Source organism: Labeo rohita, chromosome 4 (genome assembly GCF_022985175.1).
Source record: "Labeo rohita strain BAU-BD-2019 chromosome 4, IGBB_LRoh.1.0, whole genome shotgun sequence".
Lineage (NCBI taxonomy): Eukaryota > Metazoa > Chordata > Actinopteri > Cypriniformes > Cyprinidae > Labeo > Labeo rohita.
The window spans coordinates 23,977,692-23,998,285 of record NC_066872.1 but is presented as its reverse complement, the minus strand read 5'-3'; the positions used below and the strand labels follow the sequence as shown (position 1 = coordinate 23,998,285).

Here is a 20,594-nt window from a genome sequence, read left to right as displayed (position 1 = left end):
GCTCTTTTCTATGTATGTTTCTGAGGGAAACACACACACACACACACACACACACAAACACATACTGGTTTTCATTTTTTTGTGGGGACATTTCTTAGGCGTAATAGTATGTATACTGTATGAACTATATGTTCTATGTCTTTACCCTAAACCTACCTCTTATGGGAAACTTTCTGACATTTATTTGACATTTACAGCAGAAGTGCCCACTCACACAAAATAAGCAATGACATACCTCTACACTGTCAGAAAAAAGGTACAGTTCTGTCACTGTGGTGTTACCCTAAGGTACAAATGTGAAAAGGTACAAATATGTACTTCTAAAATACTAATATGTGCTATTAAGTACTAAAATGTACCTTTAAGGTACTAATATGTACTGTGTAGGTGTAGGTAAAGTGCAAAGATGTACCTTTTCACTTTTGTACCTTAGAGTACCGCCAGAACTGTACCTTTTTCTGACAGTGTGAGTCCACAAGATGAATAAAGTTCGTGAAGGAAAGCCATACAAAATTTTAAGCTTAACACAGCCCTGAATGCTGCATATTTAGGACTAATTTTTTGTTAAGTAGGCCATCTTGTTACTTTTAATTGCTGTAATGCCTGCCTCTTCAATTACCAGGCCAAAGCCTAAACGTGTAATTTGAAACTCCTCTTGAATGTGTTCTGCAGGAGAAAGAAATGCATACATGCTTAGAAACAACATGAGGGTGAAGAAATGTTGACATTTTTTTTTCTTCTTTTTCTCTTTTTTCCTCATTTTGGGCTGAATTATCCCTTTATTGAGTTTCATTATACAATCAGGGGACCATACAAACTTTCAGGCAGTACCGGGGGGCGCTACTGTAAAAAAGAATGTGGGTACAAGTTCCGGTGGTGGCGGACGTAGTATACCAGTGGTATTTTGTGTGCTAATTAGCGAAGAGGCTAAGTGTTTTTTAGACCATTGTTTACTTTGTAAAGATGCATACCTTTATGAGAGATGTCATTATGTTCTTATGGACAACATATGCTTTTCAAATTTGTGTTATTAGCAAGTTTAGATCGCTAAATCTTGAATGACTGTCAACTAGTGAAATGACATTTGAACCGAGACTTCAGAGCTTGTGTTAAAGGGCACGACAGATGAAGGGCACGACAGACATCATTCCACTTCTGGAACTGTGCTCGAGTAACAGCAAAGGTGGGGAAAATAGAAGGGAAATGAGCAGCAATATCTGGCTGTCCTGTCACCTCAGGCTTATCCACCATAATAGGACAAGTGAACACTTTGCCTCCAACCAGGTCATTTCCCAGGATTATGCTTATATGCCCTCCACCAGCAGTTCAGTCCTTACTCCAGTCTGAGCCGGATCTGTAACCAAATCTGATTTCAAGAAGACAGTATGCAGTATGCAATGGTCAATCCCTCAAACTAGTTGTCAAGGGTGAGGAAGGTCTAGAGCATGTAGCTGGCACAGGCTTACAGTGTAAATTTTCAGTGTCAAGTGCTAAACTTTTTTTAGTTTAATACCTCGCTGAACCTGAGCTGAAGAACTTGAGTTTCATGGTCCTGTTGCTTACAGTTTTTGACAATCTCTAGGGCACATTTCTCAATACTAAAGTCACTTTTTCAAAACTCTTCACACAGTTCTCCCTACCATCTTTCAACTTGACACAGCAGTTCATTTCCCATTCAAAATGCACTAAAACTACCAAATCACTAATTAAAGTCTCAAATCAAAGGTTTTGAGCAAAGGTTTTCACCAAACAAACACACTTTATCACTCATAACACAACAACCTAAAAAACACTAACAGACAGCATTATACAATGTTTTATTCGGTAAAATGTGTTTTTACAGGATATGTTACATGCTCCATGTTTACATTATAGTACAAAATTATTCCTAAAGTTCCCCCTTTGTACAGATGTCACGGGCGGATGACGTCATCGACCAGGAAGCATAAAAGCATGTGCGAAGCTGCCGGCGTCAGCTTCTGGGGATGAAGCGAGCGCTCGGCAGGGATGCCGGAAGGATGGATCGAGACGCAGCATCTCGTTCCCTCGGGGAACCATAGTTACCTGCATAACCTGGGACGTTCCCCTTCAGGAACTCGAGCTGCGTCTGAAAACGCTATGGGAACGAGATGCCCACGCCACCAGACTTCCAAGTCCCTGCCTAGTGGAGGAGCTAGGGCAAGAGAACTTAAGAGCTGGGAGTGGCTCGGACATCTAGATTGTAGAACCTTACAAAGGTGAGGGGCGTGGACCATCCCGCAGCATTACAGATGTCCTGTATTGGGACACCTGACATAAGGGCTTTGGAGACAGCCATAGCGCGAGTCGAATGAGCCTTGACCCCCAGAGGCGAGGGAAGGTCAGAGGACTCGTAAGCAGTAGATATGGCATCTAGGATCCATCTACTGAGAGTTTGCTTAGTAGCAGGATACCCCTTCTTAGGGGGGGCCATAGCAGACAAACAACTGATCTGTCTTACGCCACAGGGCAGCTCTGTGGACATAGGCATCCAAGGCACGTACGGGACACATACAGTTTAGCTTCTGCTGGTCAGGCTCCCGAAAGGGAGGAGGACAGAAAGCCCGGAGCATGACCGGCTGTGGTGTGTTTGTGGGGACCTTGGGAACGTACCCCGTCTGGGGTACAGAAAAGCTTTGGTCATACCAGGAACGAATTCTAAATGAGAAGGGGCCACCGAAAGGGCCTGCAGGTCCCCAACCCGCTTAAGGGAAGTTAGAGCTAGCAGCAGCGCTGTCTTAATGGTGAGGAATCGAACAGGTATATCTTCTATAGGCTCGAATGGCGGCCTACAGAGGGCCTCAAGCACCACAGCCAGGTTCCACGTAGGGACACGGGGTCGTGTCGGAGGCCTCAGCCTCAGCACACCGCGGAGGAAACATACAACCAGGGGGTCCTTACCCACTGTCATGCCACCAAGAAGGGCGTGGTAGGCCGAGATTGCCGCCACGTAGACCTTCAGGGTGGAGTGGGATAACCCTGTGGAGAAGCGGGCCTGCAAGAACTCCAGTACTGTACCAACTGGGCAGTTAACTGGGTCTTGCTGGCGTTCTCCACACCATGAAGTGAAAAGCTTCCACTTCAGGGCGTACAGTTTCCTCGTAGAGGGAGCTCTGGACTGGAGGATGGTCTCAACAACCTCGGTTGAGAGACCAGAAGCTATGAGCTGTGCCCCTTCAGAGGCCACACCCACAGCTTCCACAGCTCTGGGCGGGGGTGAACTATGGTGCCCCCCTGCTTGTGAGAGGAGATCCCTCCTGACGGGAATCTCCCATGGAGAGCCGTCGAGGATAGATATCAGGTCCGAGAACCATACTCGGCCCGGCCAGTACGGGGCTACTAGCAGTAAACTGACCCCGTCCCGGCGCACTCTCTCCAGAACTCCTGATCGGGGGGAAGGCGTACAGACGTCGCCTCGGCCATGTCTGTAGCATGGCATCCAGTCCCAGGGGAGCTCAATGAACTAGAGAGAACCAGAGGGAACATTGCGCATTCTCCCTCGTAGCAAAGAGATCCACTTGGGCTGGACCAAAGATTTCCCATATCTCCTTCACCACCTCTGGGTGAAGCATCCATTCCCCACGCCTCGGCCCCTGTCTCGACAGAACGTCTGCTCCCACATTCAGATGCCCAGGAATATGAACTGCTCATAATGAGAGGAGTTTGTCCTGGGACCACACAAGGATCTGGTGCGCCAGCCTGTATATAGTTCAGAATGCGATGCCCTGGAGCCGGAGGGGGACCAGGGCAGCATCTACACATTTCGTAAACGTACGGGGTGAGAGTGCTAGGCCGAAGAACCCGATACTGGTAAGCTTCGCCCCTGAAAGCGAACCTCAGGAACTTCCTGTGTTGTGGAAGGATGGAGACATGAAAGTACATGTCTTTCAGATCTATCGTCACAAACTAGTCCTCGGACCTGATTTGTGACACTACTTGCTTGACTGTAAGCATCTTGAACTTCAGCTTCATAACTGAGTGATTGAGACGGCAGAGATCTATGATGGGATGCAGCCCTCCATCCTTCTTTGGAACAGTGAAGTACCGGCTGTAGAACCCGGGGGTGGCGAGCGTCCCGGTTCCGCTACGATCTCGGGTGGAGAAATCCAGGAAGTGAGCCTGCTGGAGGCCGCTATGCCCTGTAGCACTGGCAGAGACAGTAGACTGACCTCCCGAGGGCGCCAAGGAGAGACGGAGGAGAGCTGGCGTCAGGACCGCTTAGCCGGGGGTCTCCGAGACTGAAGCACGACCCGCAGGTCGGGCCTCGCCTTAGAGGACCCCGGCCTAGAGTGCCGCGAATCTCGGTCCCGGGAGCTCACGCCCAGCAGCCGCAGAGGTTAGAGAACGGCGAGGCAGGTACCGCTGGAACGCCGCCGCCTGCTTGCGAGCCTCTTGGTACCTGCTGACAACAGAGTTGGCCAAACAGGCCAGAAGGCTCAAGCGGAGCGTCCAAAAGGAAGACCCTGTCCTTCTCTTTCATGTTGGACAGGGTCAACCACAAATGCCTCTCCGCCGCCACCATAGCTGCCATGGACCGCCCCACTGCCCGGACGGTCTCCTTGGTGGCGCGGAGAGCGAGATTAGCGGTCCTGCATAGTTATTCTAAATCTACTTTGTCGCCGTCTGCTAACCCATTGAGCAGGTCAGCCTGATATGCCTGGAGCAGAGACATAGCATGGAGGCATGCTCCGGCCTGACCTGCTGCCGAGTAACCCTTACCCACAAGCGAAGACGTAGTGCGAAGCGGCTTGGAGGGTAAGGTCGGAGCCTTCAAGGACGATGCCGCACCTAGGACAGATAGCTAGCTAGCGTCTGTTCCACCCGGGGCATCGCCTTGTAGGCTCGCTCGTCGAGCCCCGTCATGTTCCCATAGTAGTTGGAGGCGGGGACGAACAAGCGAGCCGGGTATGGTCTTTCCCACAACCTCGCGATCTCAGCATGGAGGTCGGGGAAGAATGGAAGGCTCCTTCTTGGAGATGATGGTTTGCTCCGCAGAAAGCGTTCACCCAGCTTTTCTGCGGAGCAGCTTTTTCCTCAGCGGGCCAGTCGATATTTAACTTGGCCACAGCACGAGTCACCACCTCCAAGAGCTCCTCATACTGACTGAGGGCTCGCTTCCTCAGCGGTGCTTTCGAGGTCGACCTCCTCGGAGGACGACAGATGGAGAGAGGAGCCCGTCCCTTGGGAGGAAGTAGCCGCAGTGCGGGCTTCCGACCCCTCGCAACGGGCAGCAGACCTGCCGGGTAAGGAAGGAGATAGGGGGTCACCCGTCTTCATTCCCTCCAACAGGTCCATTTGTGAACCCCAAGAGTGTAGCACCCGCTCCGCCTCGGTGGAAGCGGGACCAGCACCCTGGGGAACGCTGGTGAAGGCTCCCTCCTCAAAGAGAGCCCTCCAGGAGCGGAGTACCCACAAAGGAAGCAGCTCGGAATGCGGGCAGTCAGCCCCCTCGAGCAGGCAGACCACGCAGACCACGCACATGCTGTGTGTATCCCCGTTTGTGTTGTAGCGCTTACAAGGGGGAACACACAGCCTGAAACGCGGCCCGCTCTCTCCACTTTTAGAACTCTTTTCGATTGCTTTCATTTTCTCTAAAGACATCACCCTCAAATAAAAGTTGTACTAAAACTTGCGCGAAGAAGCAGGGTGACAAGACACACACATAGAGCGCTCCGTTGAAAGACAGAAGCTGATGTCGGCAGCTTTGCACGTGCTTTTATGCTTCCTGGTCGATGACGTCATCCGCCCGTGATGTATCGTTGTTTGATTGGCTAGATTACACATGCATGCAGAGCGTGGTTCCGCCAAAAGCGTTCCCATAGCGTTTTCGGACGCAGCTCGAGTTCCTGAAGGGGAACTGGGGGGAAAAAGCATAATTAGCATAATGAGGTACTGTATGTACAGTACTGGAGTGCCAGCTGCTAATGTGTGGAGTTCTCTGTGTTTCTCACACTATCCAAAGATATACAGGACAGGTGAACTGGAGAGTGAATATGAATGTGTGCATGTTTGTTATACCTGTGATGAAGTGGCCAAAAATAGGACATCTGGCCTAGCTTTCAGCTGAAATTGCAGTTAGTTGTGTTAGGAATAATTATTATTCAGTTTCATAGTAAATATTGTGCTAAGATTTTATATTTCAATATAATTTCTGCAGAAATTGACAGTTTGCCATCGTTCTGACTTGAACTTGCTTTTATCAGTTTTGAAAGCAGTGTGTTAGCATTTGAAAAATGTGCTAAAAAAGGAAAGTGTTTTGCCGGTTTTGGAATATCAGTGACAAAAGTGTTCATGGATTTTAAGAAATGTGGTCATTGAATGCATTTTGTCTGAAAGCAATAAAAAATAATTCACGTTATACATTTTAGGAACTTGGGACTGTGAAATAAAGTGCACTATTTAACATACTGTATGTTTTATTAAGTTTTACAGAGGACAATAAATCATCAGTTTCTGTGCCATTTTTTATCAACAGCAGTTGAGTCACATTACAGCATCAGTGGTGTGACTCACTGGTATAAGTGCTTATCTAATAAGTGAACCTCTGCCCTCATTTCTCAGTGCAGCTCAACGCATCTCTGCTTACCCATTTCAAAGCTGCCATTGAAAATACCATACGGCAGAGCTTTGAATCTCAAAGTACCTCTCAATCTGAGTGATGGCGCTTTTGGCCAATTGCCTTGTCAGCCATTTATAGAAATAATAAACCAATGAAGATCTTTCCACACTCAATGACAGAAGAGAGATTAGTGTTTTTTGTTGTTGTTTTTTTTTCCCTTTAGTGTTAAATATGAACAAAGCACAGTGGCATGGTAAACTACTGTGTGAGAAAGATGTAAAAAAAAATCATTAGCAAATCAGTAAATTAAAGTTGCAGTGTGTAATTTTTAGTGGCATCTAGCGGTGAGGATTTGAATTTCAAGTCCCCCGCTCACCCCGCCCTTTCGAAACACATACAGAAGCTACGGAAGCTGACACAGGACAAAAATGTCCTCGTCTGTTACACCTGACAGTAGCCAATCAAGCGATGAGGTTTCTGTACAAATTTAAGTCAAAGAATGATATTTACTTAATTATTCAGTAAACCAATATGTTATTGCAAATATTATTGTTACTCATTGATCACTGTCTCAGATTTATTCGCTGACTTTAGTTAGATTTTTTGTATGACAGTTAGTAGGGTTGGGCGACGTCTACCAAACTGGCATCGGACGAAGTCTACAGTGAAACATCATGATGAAAAGTGAAAGTGAAATGCGATCGTGCATACAAAATCAGTTTCAATGCCATGCACATTACTAGCGGCCCCCTGATGCCCGCAATTCATATACAGTATAATTACTTAACGATATAACTGCGAGAGAAAGTAATGAAATATATATATTTTTCCATCTAATGTTTATTGCCTTTAAAACACAACTAACTTTCCGAACACGGCATTGGGATGCGGTGGCTTGCGGGAGGGGAAAGGGAGGAGGGGGTGCCGCCTCAACATTGTTATGTCTGTCAGCTCAACCAGTGGTACCCACTTCTTTATCAGGCGGTATACCCACTTCTAAATCGCCTCTGATGCGCATCATACAGTTGCGTCATGCATTAGCCAAAATTATGATAGTCTACTACATCCAGTCATATGTGAATAAATGTAAATATTCGCTAAATAAAGCCCCAATAAAGACAGTGATGATACAGTCAAGACCGTGGTGCCAGCTTGCTTTGAAATATATTTGATGATGTGCCTGCGCCCGGCCCGTCTCTGGCGCCCCAGTAATTTGAATCAGCACATAATAACGAAAACAATACCTTGCAAATAAAAAGAAGCAGAAATTAAGAGTAGTGAAGCAGCTAGCTGTTCAAACCGTTTAACCTGACTGACAGTGAGATAGCGTTAGCAGCAGACATTTTCTCCCCGTTTACAAAGTCAGGGACAACCAGAAACGAAACGCGCTCTGTAGAAGTTTGTCCATTTAGGGCTACTATAGAGACATGGCGGCAATAAATGTCGACTTCCATGTAGGGGGACCCGCGGTGTATGTAGATATAAATTGCTCGTTCTAAGGTTATAAAATCATAACGGCTTATTATGTAAGGTCTTTACACACCTCTGAAAACATAGTTTTGTATGTTATATTGCATTTCTGCCAATAAATTCTCCTAAATATTACACACTGCACCTTTAAGGCTTGTTTACAATGAGCGGTACAGCTATGATCCAGGACTGAACACCCTGATTCAGCTTGCATTTCCACCGCCGACGGTACCCTTACTTGATAGGCGTGGTAAAGTAGCGATCAACCATAAAGCATGACAATAGCCATTTCTCCATATTGACATAAAGCACAACTTTGCCTGTTTTAAATGTCAGTTTTAATAAACAATAATAACCATTATAAAAGTATAATTACAAAGTATAAAAAGCTTACATAAGAGGAAATAAAGACAAAGGCAAACTATTCAGTCAAACGTATGCTACAACGTCAGCGCTGTACTGTACTACGGTATAGTTCAAAATAAATATATAAAGTTAAACATAACTTTGTGCTCAGCCAAAACGATATGACCAGGAACAAATAATAGATTAATGAGACCAACAATTACCTGTTAGATATACCCGAACCGAATTGCATCTCATGTTTAATCTCTAAAAAGACATCAGAGTCAGCGACAAATGTCAGAAAGGACTAGCCAAGCTAAGGCTATGCAGGATACACGAGCACTGAGCGCCCCATGATCACCTGGAGCTCACATCTCCAAAATCGACATAGCGAATTTTCAAATAGTCCCAATCTTTATAAATAAACCACAGGTTTGAGTTTTAAAAAACTACATTCTTGCCTGAAAGCTCTTAAGACTATATTTCATGACAAAATCGCTATTTCAGCAGTTGCACATAGAAAGTGCACGTTATCACTATTCTTAATAATATTTTATGGTGCTCACTACACTGACATACTTTTTACTATGTGTTTACCAGTGACATTAATTAATACTGTAATCATAACTAAGCAGTCAAAATTTTCAGTTCTACTTTCAGCAGAGGGAACAAAGGAAATTACAGTTATATAAATTCAATAAATCATGTTTAAACCTTATATTGTTTTTCTGTTGCATTATTAATGTGTTAAGTGAGAAATATGACAAAAAAGGTGATTCATGTATGCTATGGGGGTTATTCATATATGTTATATGTGCTGCAGCAATATTTCTTACATGCTCACAGCAGCATGTTGTGGATGTATTGGCAGTAGCAAGTCTCGGTACTTGCTTTGCTGCAGCAGCAGCGTATAGCAGATCTATTCCACCAAGACCAAATACATTTACATTGACGTGTACATTACCATGCCAATCCCTCAGAGATTTGTCATGGCAGAAATTCCATATATATATATATATGTATGTGTGTGTGTGTGTGTGAAACAAACACAAACATAGAAGACAGCACGAAGGTTGAAGGTATTAATATTATTTCTAAATTGTATTCTTACACAATTTACAACAGAAACATCAAAACCATATACAGAGGTCAACATTTGAAGTGGATCAAAACCTTTCATCGAACTTCTCCTTAAACCAAAACAATACCCGTTATTGTCTTCGGACAACTTGTTGATGTCAGTTTCGAAAATCCCAATTCTGAGTTCAGTTAGAAACACCACACTTTATTTGACTCATGATACATCATCAATGAGGCAACTAATCACACAAACACATTATACCAATAAATATTTTTAATACAGTAATTACATGAGTAACCAAGTGACAACGATAAATTTAAAGTTATATTTACAACATTTATGTATTAATGGGGAAAACACCATGCTGTGCTAATTTGTGCTCAAGTCCCTTCTTCCTCTGTTTTTTTTCCACAACCAGTAATCTATAACAATGTAATTAATATTATTGTTATAGATATAAGTCATCTTATTTTTTAGCTATTTTATATTTTATTTATTAATTACATTATTGTAAAGTATTTTCCTGTTCTGGATCACATAGCACAGGCTGTTGGAGTTCTGTATCCTTGGACATTTGCTTATTGTTCCGTACTTTCCTCTTAATCTGTGTGACGACAATCCATAACAGGGTATAGCTAAATGCCCAAAGTGCGCTGACCAGTCCCAGAAATAGGTACCTGATTGGGGTGAATTATGTTTTATTATAAATTAAGTAGTCTTTCCCTTCGAGGGAACATCAAACTGCATCCTCTAGAGGTTGCTATGGGGAACGCCTTCTTCGTGACCCATGTCTGAAGCCTGCATTCAAAACAACAATAACATTGGCCGGCAACAGCCTATGGCATCACTTCTGACATGACCACACTATTAAAGGGCACCAGTAGAACACATCATCCTCAGTGACTGTTTTGTATGGAGCTGTGCATCTCTGGTAAGCTTTATCTCTCTTACCTCATTATGGTAAGCAATAGCAAAACGTTTAAGAAATGTGCAGATCCGTGTCCCTGTTATTTGACACCTGATGACACACACGATCTTTGCGTCATGTGTTTGGGAAAGGAGCATGCACACGATGTCCTGGAGGGGGCAGTTTCTGTGCATTGTGAGCGTCTTCCTAAGAAGAAGCTCCGGTCACGTTTGTCTCTCTTTTCGAGGAAGGAGGGGCAACCATCTGCCCCCGGAAGTTCAGGACCTGCCGCTGCTGAGGCAGGATTTCCCTTACATTGTCTAATTCGGCAGCCAGTGCTCTGCTGGGCTCTGTATGATGAGCGTATGATGAGCTGTTGGAGGTTATGGAATGCACCACGGCAAAGTTGGACCTGCCATGGAAGTGGGCTAAGAAGGTGGCGCTGCGGGGTCATCTCGATGAGCGTTACCTTTTTGATCATAATCCTCCAGCTTAGGTGAGCCTTCCATTCCTTCCTGATCTTCATACTGAGCTTGAGAAGACATGGAATAAGCCATTTTCCTCATGCATTCATAGGTTCCAGCATACTAGTTATGCTAATATTGAAGGAATGCGCAAAAATGACTATGAGAGAATGCCTCCTATAGAAAAGACGTCTGCGAGCTATTTCTCTATGGGTGAAACATTCTCCCTCGAGGCTCCTTCCCTGCCATCCGAGCCCCTTCAACGTACATCTCACTTGAATGGCAGGGCATACGCAGCAGCAGGACAGGTTGTGGCTTTGTTGCACATGATGGCTGTGCTTCAGGCCTATCAGGCCAACCTGCTGAAGGATAAAGGTCAGGGACTTTCTTCTGACGAGGTAGTGGAACTCCGCTGTACCACGGATTTGGCTCTCCATGCCACCAAGCAGACTGCCACTGCTATGGGCAGATCCATGGCGGCCATGGTGGTTACAGAGAGGCACCTGTGGGTAAACCTGACTGATGGTGATCGAGAAGTTCAGGGAGGCAAAGGCATGATCTGCTGCCTTTAAAACATTCATTCCTCAAAGGGCCAGATCTGAGCCCAAACAGCAGAGTGGGCCTGGCCCATCCTGGTCCGAGGATCGGCGATGGGCACAAAAGGCTAGTGTTGCAGTCCGTGCCCCTCCTTCACCTGCGGGTGGCTCCAGGAGATGTCGCGAGCCAAATGGAGGTCAGCAAGGTCTGAAGGCATTCCCAACGCTCACATCCAGACCAGAGTAAGGATTAAAACATCTACTCACCACCCTCTAAAGTTTGTACATCTGCCCTCACCTTCCCTCCCTAATTCCTCTGTATTACCATCTACCCCACCTGACTGAGGTTAGATGGGACCTCCTGTGCTCGCACTGCAGTCTCTCTACTGGACCTATGATGTTCTTGGTTATGTTCTATTATGCATAGCACTGCCTGACTGATCGTCCAGACTTAGTCTTCAAATTAGTCCTACCAATGCGTCTGTGGATATATACAGTACCATGCTGGGGAGCCATGGTGGGTGAGTATGATCCTTTTTTTTCAGTTATCAAAAACTGGTATCTGTTTGTTAGCCGCTTTAGGCTTGTGTTGTAGTATGTATGATTGGTTTTGTATGTTCTTCCTATGCTTCAGGGTTAGGTCCTCTGCCAGTACCTACCTGTTGATCATGGGACCCCCGGTTGCTGCTGGATGTCTCTTCGAAATGATTCTGGATCTGGTCTGGATGAAAGCTTGTCAGATTTCGCAACTAAATCAGTAGGTGCTATGGAGGTAGTCTCCTTGGTTGCTGGGTTCCTTGGGCCACACTCGACTTATGTATCCCTAATGATAGTTCTGAACAGGGCACTGATACCATGGTCTGCCTGGCCAGCTCCTCGAGTGAGGTCACACATAGCTGAAGGTAAGCCCCTAGGTGACGGGCCAAGGTCTAGATTGCTGGCTTGGACAATTGACTTTATCCCCTTAAAGGAATCTCTTTGCTTCTGATTCCAAGCCTGAGCGCTGCCCAGGGATCAGGCTCCCACAGCCCAACCCTTAACAGGTAAGTTCTTGGCTTTACACCTCAGGCCTTTGGCCGAAGGGGATAGGTCACTGTCAGCCGCTTGGACATCATTGGGGCAGCTCCCTCGTCTTGGGTAGAGCTGGTACTTAGTGCTCACCTGGGTGCTTGGCTTGCACTCCCCTCAGCATGGCAGCGTGGGTATACCATTCCTCATAGTGACCCCTAGAGGACACATTTTGTCTCAGTTTACGTATGTATGTATGAGACACTGCGTCCACTAGCATCATCGCCATGCTTCAGATGTAAGCTTCAGATGAACAAGCGGATGATGCGTTCTACCGGTGGCGCCGGTAGTGACACGCCGGCGGTGGTGACAAGTCACGCCGGAAGTGACATCATAAGCTGTCGCCAGCCAATGTTATTGTCGATTTGAATGCAGGCTTCAAACACGAAGAAGGCATTCTCCATAGCGACCCCTAGAGGACGCAGTGTCTTGTTCCCTTTTTAGGGAACCATGGTTACATGCGTAACATGAGACATTTCTGTGCATTCATATTAGGACTACATAGAATAGTCCTGCCAGATCTGCTCACCTGAAAATTTCAATGTCATAGATTCTGCACGCACCACTTCCGCCGCATTTCTTCTGGCCCCATTTCAGACAGGTAGAGTCAATAAGAGCACCAAAGAAAATCGAAGCAGGAACAGCACCTTTAAAAGAGGCAAATTAGATTTAAAACTGCTGTGACTTAAAGTGCATTTAAGACAAGAAAAACATCAGTGAAATATATTTTTTCCTCATTAAAAGAAAAAATGCTTTGCACTACTAACAAATCCAAATGTAAACTTACCAAAAACTCTCAAAACTAACAGAAATATGCCCATTGAGAGAGACTTCAGCGCAGGATCCACAATCCTGCAATAACATTTCACACACACAAAAACCATTTATACAATTTCCAATTTTTATTTTTAAATAAAATAATATCTCACAACCCATTTCGTATCTACTGACTCTTAAGATGTACTGAATCACAGCTTGTTTGTTTCTCTGTTTGTTTGTTTGTTTGTTTAAATACTGAAGGCTGTACATAATGTGAAACTGAATCATATACAATATGGATAGAATATAGAGAAACTGTATGACAATGTGATAGAAAAAATTAAACAGAACCTCATTGTGATGAAGAAGAAGGGAGTAGTGCCCAGAGAGTACACAAACAAGGTAAAAAATTGCAGTGCCAGATAGATGTAGAACATTTTAGTGCAGTTACTCTCTCGTGAACACTGTCCAAGCACTGCAGAGGAGTTCCCAGAAGTCAGTCCCCGGCTCTGGATACATGAACAGCCATGGAATGTCTGACAAATACATGTAAGTAAATAAATAAAAACTTTTTAGATTTTTGAATTTGTAGTCAAGAGTTAAAAGCAGTTGTCCACCATATTCTGTCCTGCGCCCAGAGTGGAATTGCAGCCAGCGTGACAAGGAGAGATGTAGGTCACTCCGTTCTGTCCACACACTGGATCCCACTGGAAGTCAGTACATCCACAGTTAGCATTGCAAGAAGTGAGGAAATCATGGCTTGTATCTTGAACTTCAATAAATCTGCAACATAAATTATTTTATTATACTAAACATTCATGTGACATAGGACAAGCAGTTTGGAAAATGGAAAAACTGAATGAATAGAAAGTGTATATTTTCCATGATGCAATAAGATTTAAACAATGAGTATAAATAGAAATAAAAAATACCCTTGATAGGGCACTGTGACCCCAGCAACATCTAAGTTTTCACAGCTGAAAGCAAAGTAAGGTATGGTGCAAACCAATGAGGTTACAGAGGCGAAGAACATCAGTCTTGCAGATCCCAGCAGACTAAGTTTAAACCTCTTCATTTTCCAACCACTCAGGAAAATACCCAGAGCCACTGCCGGACTAGACATCACTCCTGTATATATAATCACAGCTAGTTTTAAAAGCCAGAAAAAAAACAGTACCTATAAGAAAATTACTGTTACAGTACCTATGAGAAAATTGGTCTTGGATGCGCTTTGTCCAAACTGCTGCTCCAAATACTTTGGTGTGTATGTTATAAAAATGGTAAAGGCATTGAATGACAATACACTGTAACCCAGGTACAGGAGAAAGATCCCATTGGTGAGCAGATGCTTTAGAGATGACCCAAAATCTAGTAAACAAGCAAATAAGCATTATTGTCCTTTTAAAATAAACATCACACTTTACAAGTAATAATAATAATACCTTATTAATCTTCATGAATTTCGTCCATTGTTTTAATCTGTGATATAATCATTATATATATACACACAAAGTAGTCCATACAATTCCTGTACTATACATAGTAAGTGACTAATTAGATTTAACTAGACCTAACATCTTAGTATCTAACCCTTGTGGTAAGTGTATGGTTGACAAACTTTTTGGCTATCTCTGGAATGCAGAGTGTGTGTTTGTGTTGGCTTGAGGGATGGTCTTGTTTAGAGGTTTGGGGATTTTCAGGTAGAGCTCTTGGCAGGAACCAGAGAGGCAAAGGAGCAAGAAGAGTCAACAGCCCAGAAACCATATAACCCAACCACCAGGCTCCAACCCAGCGAGAGTCCTCTGGGGTGATAGTCACACTCTCTAAAAATGAAAAGAAAATACAAACAATATTAATATATATATATATATATATATATATATATATATATATATATATATATACTGAACAATCTCTGGGCTCACCACCTCATTTCACTCTTCGTGCTCTTCCCCCAGACTAATAACTCCTGTTATTAAAGGAACAGTCCACTTCCAGAGAAAAAATTACAGATAATGTACTCACCCCCTTTTCATCCAAGATGTTCATGTCTTTCTTTCTTCAGTTGCAAAGAAATTATGTTTTTGAGAAAAACATTTCGGGATTTTTCTCCATATAATGGACTGCTATGGTGCACCGAGATTGAACTTCCAAAGTGCTGATTAAATGTGGCTTCAAATGAGGATTTTTAGCTGAGGATTTTTAATCTTAAATGCTCGTCTTGTCTTGCTCTGCCTGAACTATGTGTATTCTGGCTCAAGACAGTTAGGGTATGTTGAAAAGAACATGAGATGGGAGTTTTTTGACATACTCTAACTGTCATGAACAGGAAAAAAAACAGTTCAGGGAAAGTAGGATAAAACAACCATTTGAGATGTTTCGCTAGATAAAACCCCTTCTTCCTCGGCTGGGATCGTTTATAAACACATTGGGGATTGTTTGAAGCTGCATTTAAACTGCATTTTGGAAGTACACTATATGAAGAAAAATCCTGAAATATTTTCCTCAAAAACATAATTTCTTTACGACTGAAGAAAGAAAGACATGAACATCTTGGATGCCAAGGGGGTGAGTACATTATCTGTAAATCATTGTTCTGGAAGTGGACTTCTCCTTTAAGAACAACATGCATACTCACCACAATTAGTGTTAGATCTCTGATTAAAGACCACACAAACCTCTGCTCTTAGTAGTGTTACTTACCTCCTGTTCATCTCCGTCTTTCTTCTTTGGGAGAGACTCTTTATCTTCATCTATTTTCTGTATGTGTGACTCCTATATTGGCTATCCTTAAATCCCATCTGCTCTTTTGTTATCATACATACCTGATTACTTTCCATAACTTGCATTAAAGTAATAAACCCAAATGCACTTGGGTTTACCATCACACTGTGTGTTTTGTCTACCTGAAAGAAGACCAGGCCTTTATCATGAACCCAGCAGGATCTTATAAATACTTCTTCCTTCATCTCAACCACAGATAGCACCCTGATCTTCATCCTGGCCATCTCTTTCTCTGAGACCAACCATCCTCCCTTCTGTTCTGCTAGTGAGGTCTTTCCCAAGTCTCTTGTTGTAACCATAAAGGCATTTTGTGGGCTATTCTTTCTGGTAATAGGAGGTTCCACTGAACCTTTAGTTTGGCCACAAAGACCAAAGCTGAATCCTACTTCACTATTCCACCAGCTCCTCACTGACATTTTCTTTTATCAACTCCTTAAGGTCCCCCTTTTCACTGGCTCCAGTTTTGATCCATTTTCCCTTTGGTTTCACCTGGCTCCCTCTTTGCACTGGTTCCATTCAGAGTCCTAATTTTCCTGAGTCCTCCTAGTCTGATCCTGGTTTGCTTGCTCCACTGGGCTTTCCTAACCCACCTGATCTGCCGGCTTGCCCCAAAGCTTTTGTTCTACTGTGATGGTCCTGCTGCAAAACAGGGTGGTCCCCTTCCAACCGACCCTCTGACCTTACCCTGGTCCACTACAATATTCATATACCATGGTATTTACATGATATCCCAAGACACTGTAAAGAGTATACTGTAAAGAGTATAAGTACTAGCACGGATAGTACATCAAAACAAATACAGTAAATCAATGGCAGTATTACAAATTTTAACTCGCCTTGATTCACTGAGCCAATGTTCACATAGAGACTAGCGCACAGAGATCCAAGTGAGTAACCAAAAAGTGGCCCAATCACTCCAAGTGTGTGCAGACAACCTACAGAAAAGAATAAAACAGACTAAATCACATGAGGAACGTGGGTAGTTTTGATGTGAGCTAATGTGTTAATGTGATTCTCACCAATGTAAAAAGCTGAGTTTTCTGGGCGTGCATAATCATCTATGAATGACATTCCCAGAGGGCCGATGCTGGCTTCCCCAATTCCAAACAGTACAATCACCCACATAAGTGAGCTTTTTGCTTCCCTTTTTAGACACCCTATACAACCCATATAGTGTGCTCTGTTAGGTAATTGCAGCATTTTACAATTAAAATATCCCACATGCTTTCTCACATGTATGACCATATATTACCGGAAACAAGCTGCTGAACAGTATCCTGGGTGTGAGAAGAGCATGTAGAGCTCACTGTGAAATTACCAGCATCATTAGTATGGGTGGCAGCTGTATCGTACTTGTACCTGTTGGAACAACAGATAGAAAACAACAACAACAACAACAACAATAATAATAACAATAATAATAAATAAATAAATAAATAAAATACAGAACTTCATAAATAAAAATATTTATGATGTTGATCTCTATGAAATATTTACTATAAATACTAAACATGAGTATAACGTGGCACTTTTTCATTATCTATACTTATTATGTAAAAGATAAACAATTCATGAGTACAATGACTTAAAAGCATCTCTTTTATGATGGACATATTTTTAGTGTCTGAAGTTAATTTGGGTGGCATACAATCAAAATATCAAAGTGACAGAACTGTCATGTGGGTCTACAGCATCTATAGACAACATTTTTTTGAGTCATTACAATTTTCTTGCAAATGTCATAAAATATTTTCAAAACCTGAATACAAAGACAACATTTCTAAGAATTTTGCACACAGGTGTTTTAAGCTAGATGTTTAAAGGTTCCTTCCTGTTTTTTTCATTATGGACACTCAATTTGTCATTGGCTGCTAAATTTTACTCACCGGTCCATGATGAAGTGAGGTAAAGCCATTAATAGTGTCCCGATACCCATCAACAGGACTCCTGCTGCAATGATCTTGGGCCTGTGAAACTTACCGCCAAAGTAGCTAACAGTAATGACCAACAGACTACCTGCAAGCAGATAAGTTATTTAACAAGTTACAGTATATGTTGTTCCCCTTCAGGAACTCGAGCTGCGCCTGAAAATGCTAGGGGAAAGCCTACAGCGAGATCACGCTCTGAACACGTGTAATCTGACCAACGGAAGGGCGAGACGTCATGGGCGGGTGACGAAAGTGACCAGGAAGCTTAAAAGCACGTGTGGCGGAACCGGCGTCAGCTTCAGTCTTTCAGCAAAGCGCTCTGTGTTGTGTCTGTCACCCTGTTTTTTCATGCTAGGAAACTGTATGCCCTGAAGTGGAGACTCTTCACTTCATGGTGTGGAAACCACCAGCTTGGCCCAGTTAACTGTTTGATTGGTACAGTGCTGGAGTTCTTGCAGGCTCACTTCTCCACAGGGTTAACTCACTCCACCTTGAAGGTTTACTTGGCGGCGATCTCGGTCTACCCACCTTTGCCCCTGGTCTGGCCAAAGCGTTTCTTTACCCCAAAGCGGGGTATGTTCCTAAGGTCCCTTCCGCTGCACCACAGCCCGTTGTACTGCAAGCATTCTGTCCTCCTCCCTTCAGAAAGCCTGACCAGCAGAAGCTTGACACATGTGGCGAAAGGCAGACCAACTGCTAATTTGCTATGGTCCCCCAAAAAGGGGTCTCCCTGCTTCTAAGCAGACCCTCAGTAGGTGGATTGTTGATGCCATTTCTTTAGCCTACAAGTCCTCTGATCTCTCCTCACCTCTGGGGGTCAAGGCTCATTCCATTCGAGGTATGCCAGCCTCCAAGGCCCTTCTGGCAGGTGTCCCTATGCAGGACATCTGCAACGCTGCGGGATGGTCCACACCCCTCACCTTTGTTAGGTTTCACAACCTAAATCTTCGAGCCGCTCCTGGCGCCGCTGTTCTCCTGCACTAGCTGCATCCTAGGCAGGGATTTAGAAGAGTGGTGGCAAGGGCATCTCATTCCCCTAGCGTTTTCGGATGCAGCTCGAGTTCCCTCATTTCTCACTGGAGCTCAACACATCTCTACTCACCCATTTCAAAGCTGCCATCAATGATGCCAATAGTGGAGCTTGGGATCTCAAACCGCCTCTCAATCTGAGTGATGGTACTTTTGGTGTAAGCACTTGTCAGGGATTTTGTGAAATGACAGAAGGCGAGTAAACCAACGAAGATCTTTGCAGACACAAGAGCAGAAGATAGATTAAGTCAATATTTTATAGTTTTGCCGTTGTTATTTTTATAGATCAGAATTGATCATATTATTTGCCAGAAATATTTAGCTATAGCCATTTTTTTCACCATTAAAACAAATGATCAGGTAATGGTGGTTCACTTAAACTTTGATTTTTCACTTAAAAATTTGATTGTGGTATATTATCAAAGACAATGTATCTTGCCTTCAGAGTTGGAGAACAGGATTTGGCTTGAGGTGTTTCCTGATTACGGCCTGGATACTCGGTTAGTCTGGACTCAATGAACCTGTCTGGGCTGCCATCCATTGTCATGATGAACTTTGGTCCAGGAAAGTGGTGCAAACATGAAACCATGAACAGTGTCGGTACTGCATTTAACTGCCTTAATGTCTAATGCAATGTGTTGCTCCCAAATCAAATACATTTAAAGATAGCAAATAAATGAACATAATTCACTACTAGTATGGTGAAGCAATTTACCAATGTATTCACTCTAGAGATAGACCAAAGCAAAATACATTGTAATCAAAAGCAAACAAACATTAAAATATCATCACTTAACAATATTAATACACTCACATGCCCAGATGTGTCTTCACATTCAGAGGATGGTCTAATATGCAGAAATATTCTAAAATGAGCACTTTCTAAATGTGTCTTTATATTTATGTTTATATTTAGTCATTAACTAGCACCAAATCATCCTTTAACCCTATTGTAGATCAACAAGTGCAGTTAAATTTAAGATGAGCCATTAACAGCATTTCACAAACACCCACCAACAAGAACATAGTGACACCAGCAAGCACGTATATGGTTACTTATGGTGCAATATGTATGCTGGCAGTCTCTCTCTTTTTAAGTATTAATGTGTGTGCATTCATGTGCATTTTTAGCCTTGAAAAATAGTAAACTTGTAAGAAACTTGCAGTTAATATGTGGTAAATTTCAGCAAATAAATCACTTTCTTAGAAATAACTGCTATAGGTTTGCAAAGCTTCACTGGTGAACCAGCAGCAAACCTTCAGCAATAATGGACAATTTGCTGAAACTGGCAGACCTGACCATTTTTGATCGTTATTGGCAACACTTTTTTCACAACTTCTTATGTAAGCATGTTTTATTAATTTGTGAATAAATGACAAAAGCCAAAACTAAGTCCATGAAGTTTTAAGAATCTAAAAGAACAGAGAAACAATATTGTTTGTATTAATTTCGATGCAATGTTTATATGAATATATTTTGTCCAGCTGGTAAATCATAAAAACAAAATTTATCCTACAGAACTCAAAAACTGCACAACAAACTTGTCTATACTCACATTTATAACACACTGACATATTTATTTTATTTTCTGTAATTTTTTATGTCTGAGGGTTTAATTTTTCTAAATCAAAAACATCAACTTTTT

General features: G+C 43.2%; 1 protein-coding gene across 1 annotated transcript; it reads right to left on the bottom strand.

The window, feature by feature from the left end:
* Positions 1–9,547: 9,547 nt before the first annotated feature.
* Positions 9,548–19,814, bottom strand: LOC127163702 (solute carrier organic anion transporter family member 1C1-like). The gene is made up of 15 exons (XM_051107039.1): positions 19,763–19,814; positions 19,388–19,501; positions 19,022–19,163; positions 17,878–18,007; positions 17,244–17,350; positions 17,011–17,148; positions 16,828–16,926; positions 14,829–15,030; positions 14,411–14,577; positions 14,140–14,335; positions 13,825–13,990; positions 13,559–13,743; positions 13,236–13,300; positions 12,978–13,095; positions 9,548–10,150 (listed from the first exon to the last, which is right to left on the bottom strand). Exons 2-15 carry the CDS (start codon positions 19,493–19,495, stop codon positions 9,979–9,981), a joined length of 1,995 nt encoding a protein of 664 aa, XP_050962996.1. The 5' UTR covers positions 19,496–19,501; positions 19,763–19,814; the 3' UTR covers positions 9,548–9,978.
* Positions 19,815–20,594: the final 780 nt, after the last annotated feature.

What these genes read in the sequence shown, in the direction of transcription:
- LOC127163702 (XM_051107039.1), bottom strand. Translation starts at nt 19,495, where the DNA reads ATGACAATGGATGGCAGCCCAGACAGGTTCATTGAGTCCAGACTAACC. An exon ending in TGGGCGCAGGACAGAATATG is followed by an intron (nt 13,744 to 13,824) that starts GTGGACAACTGC and finishes TGTATTTGTCAG; the next exon opens with ACATTCCATGGCTGTTCATG. An exon ending in TTCTTCTTCATCACAATGAG is followed by an intron (nt 13,301 to 13,558) that starts GTTCTGTTTAAT and finishes ATGTTATTGCAG; the next exon opens with GATTGTGGATCCTGCGCTGA.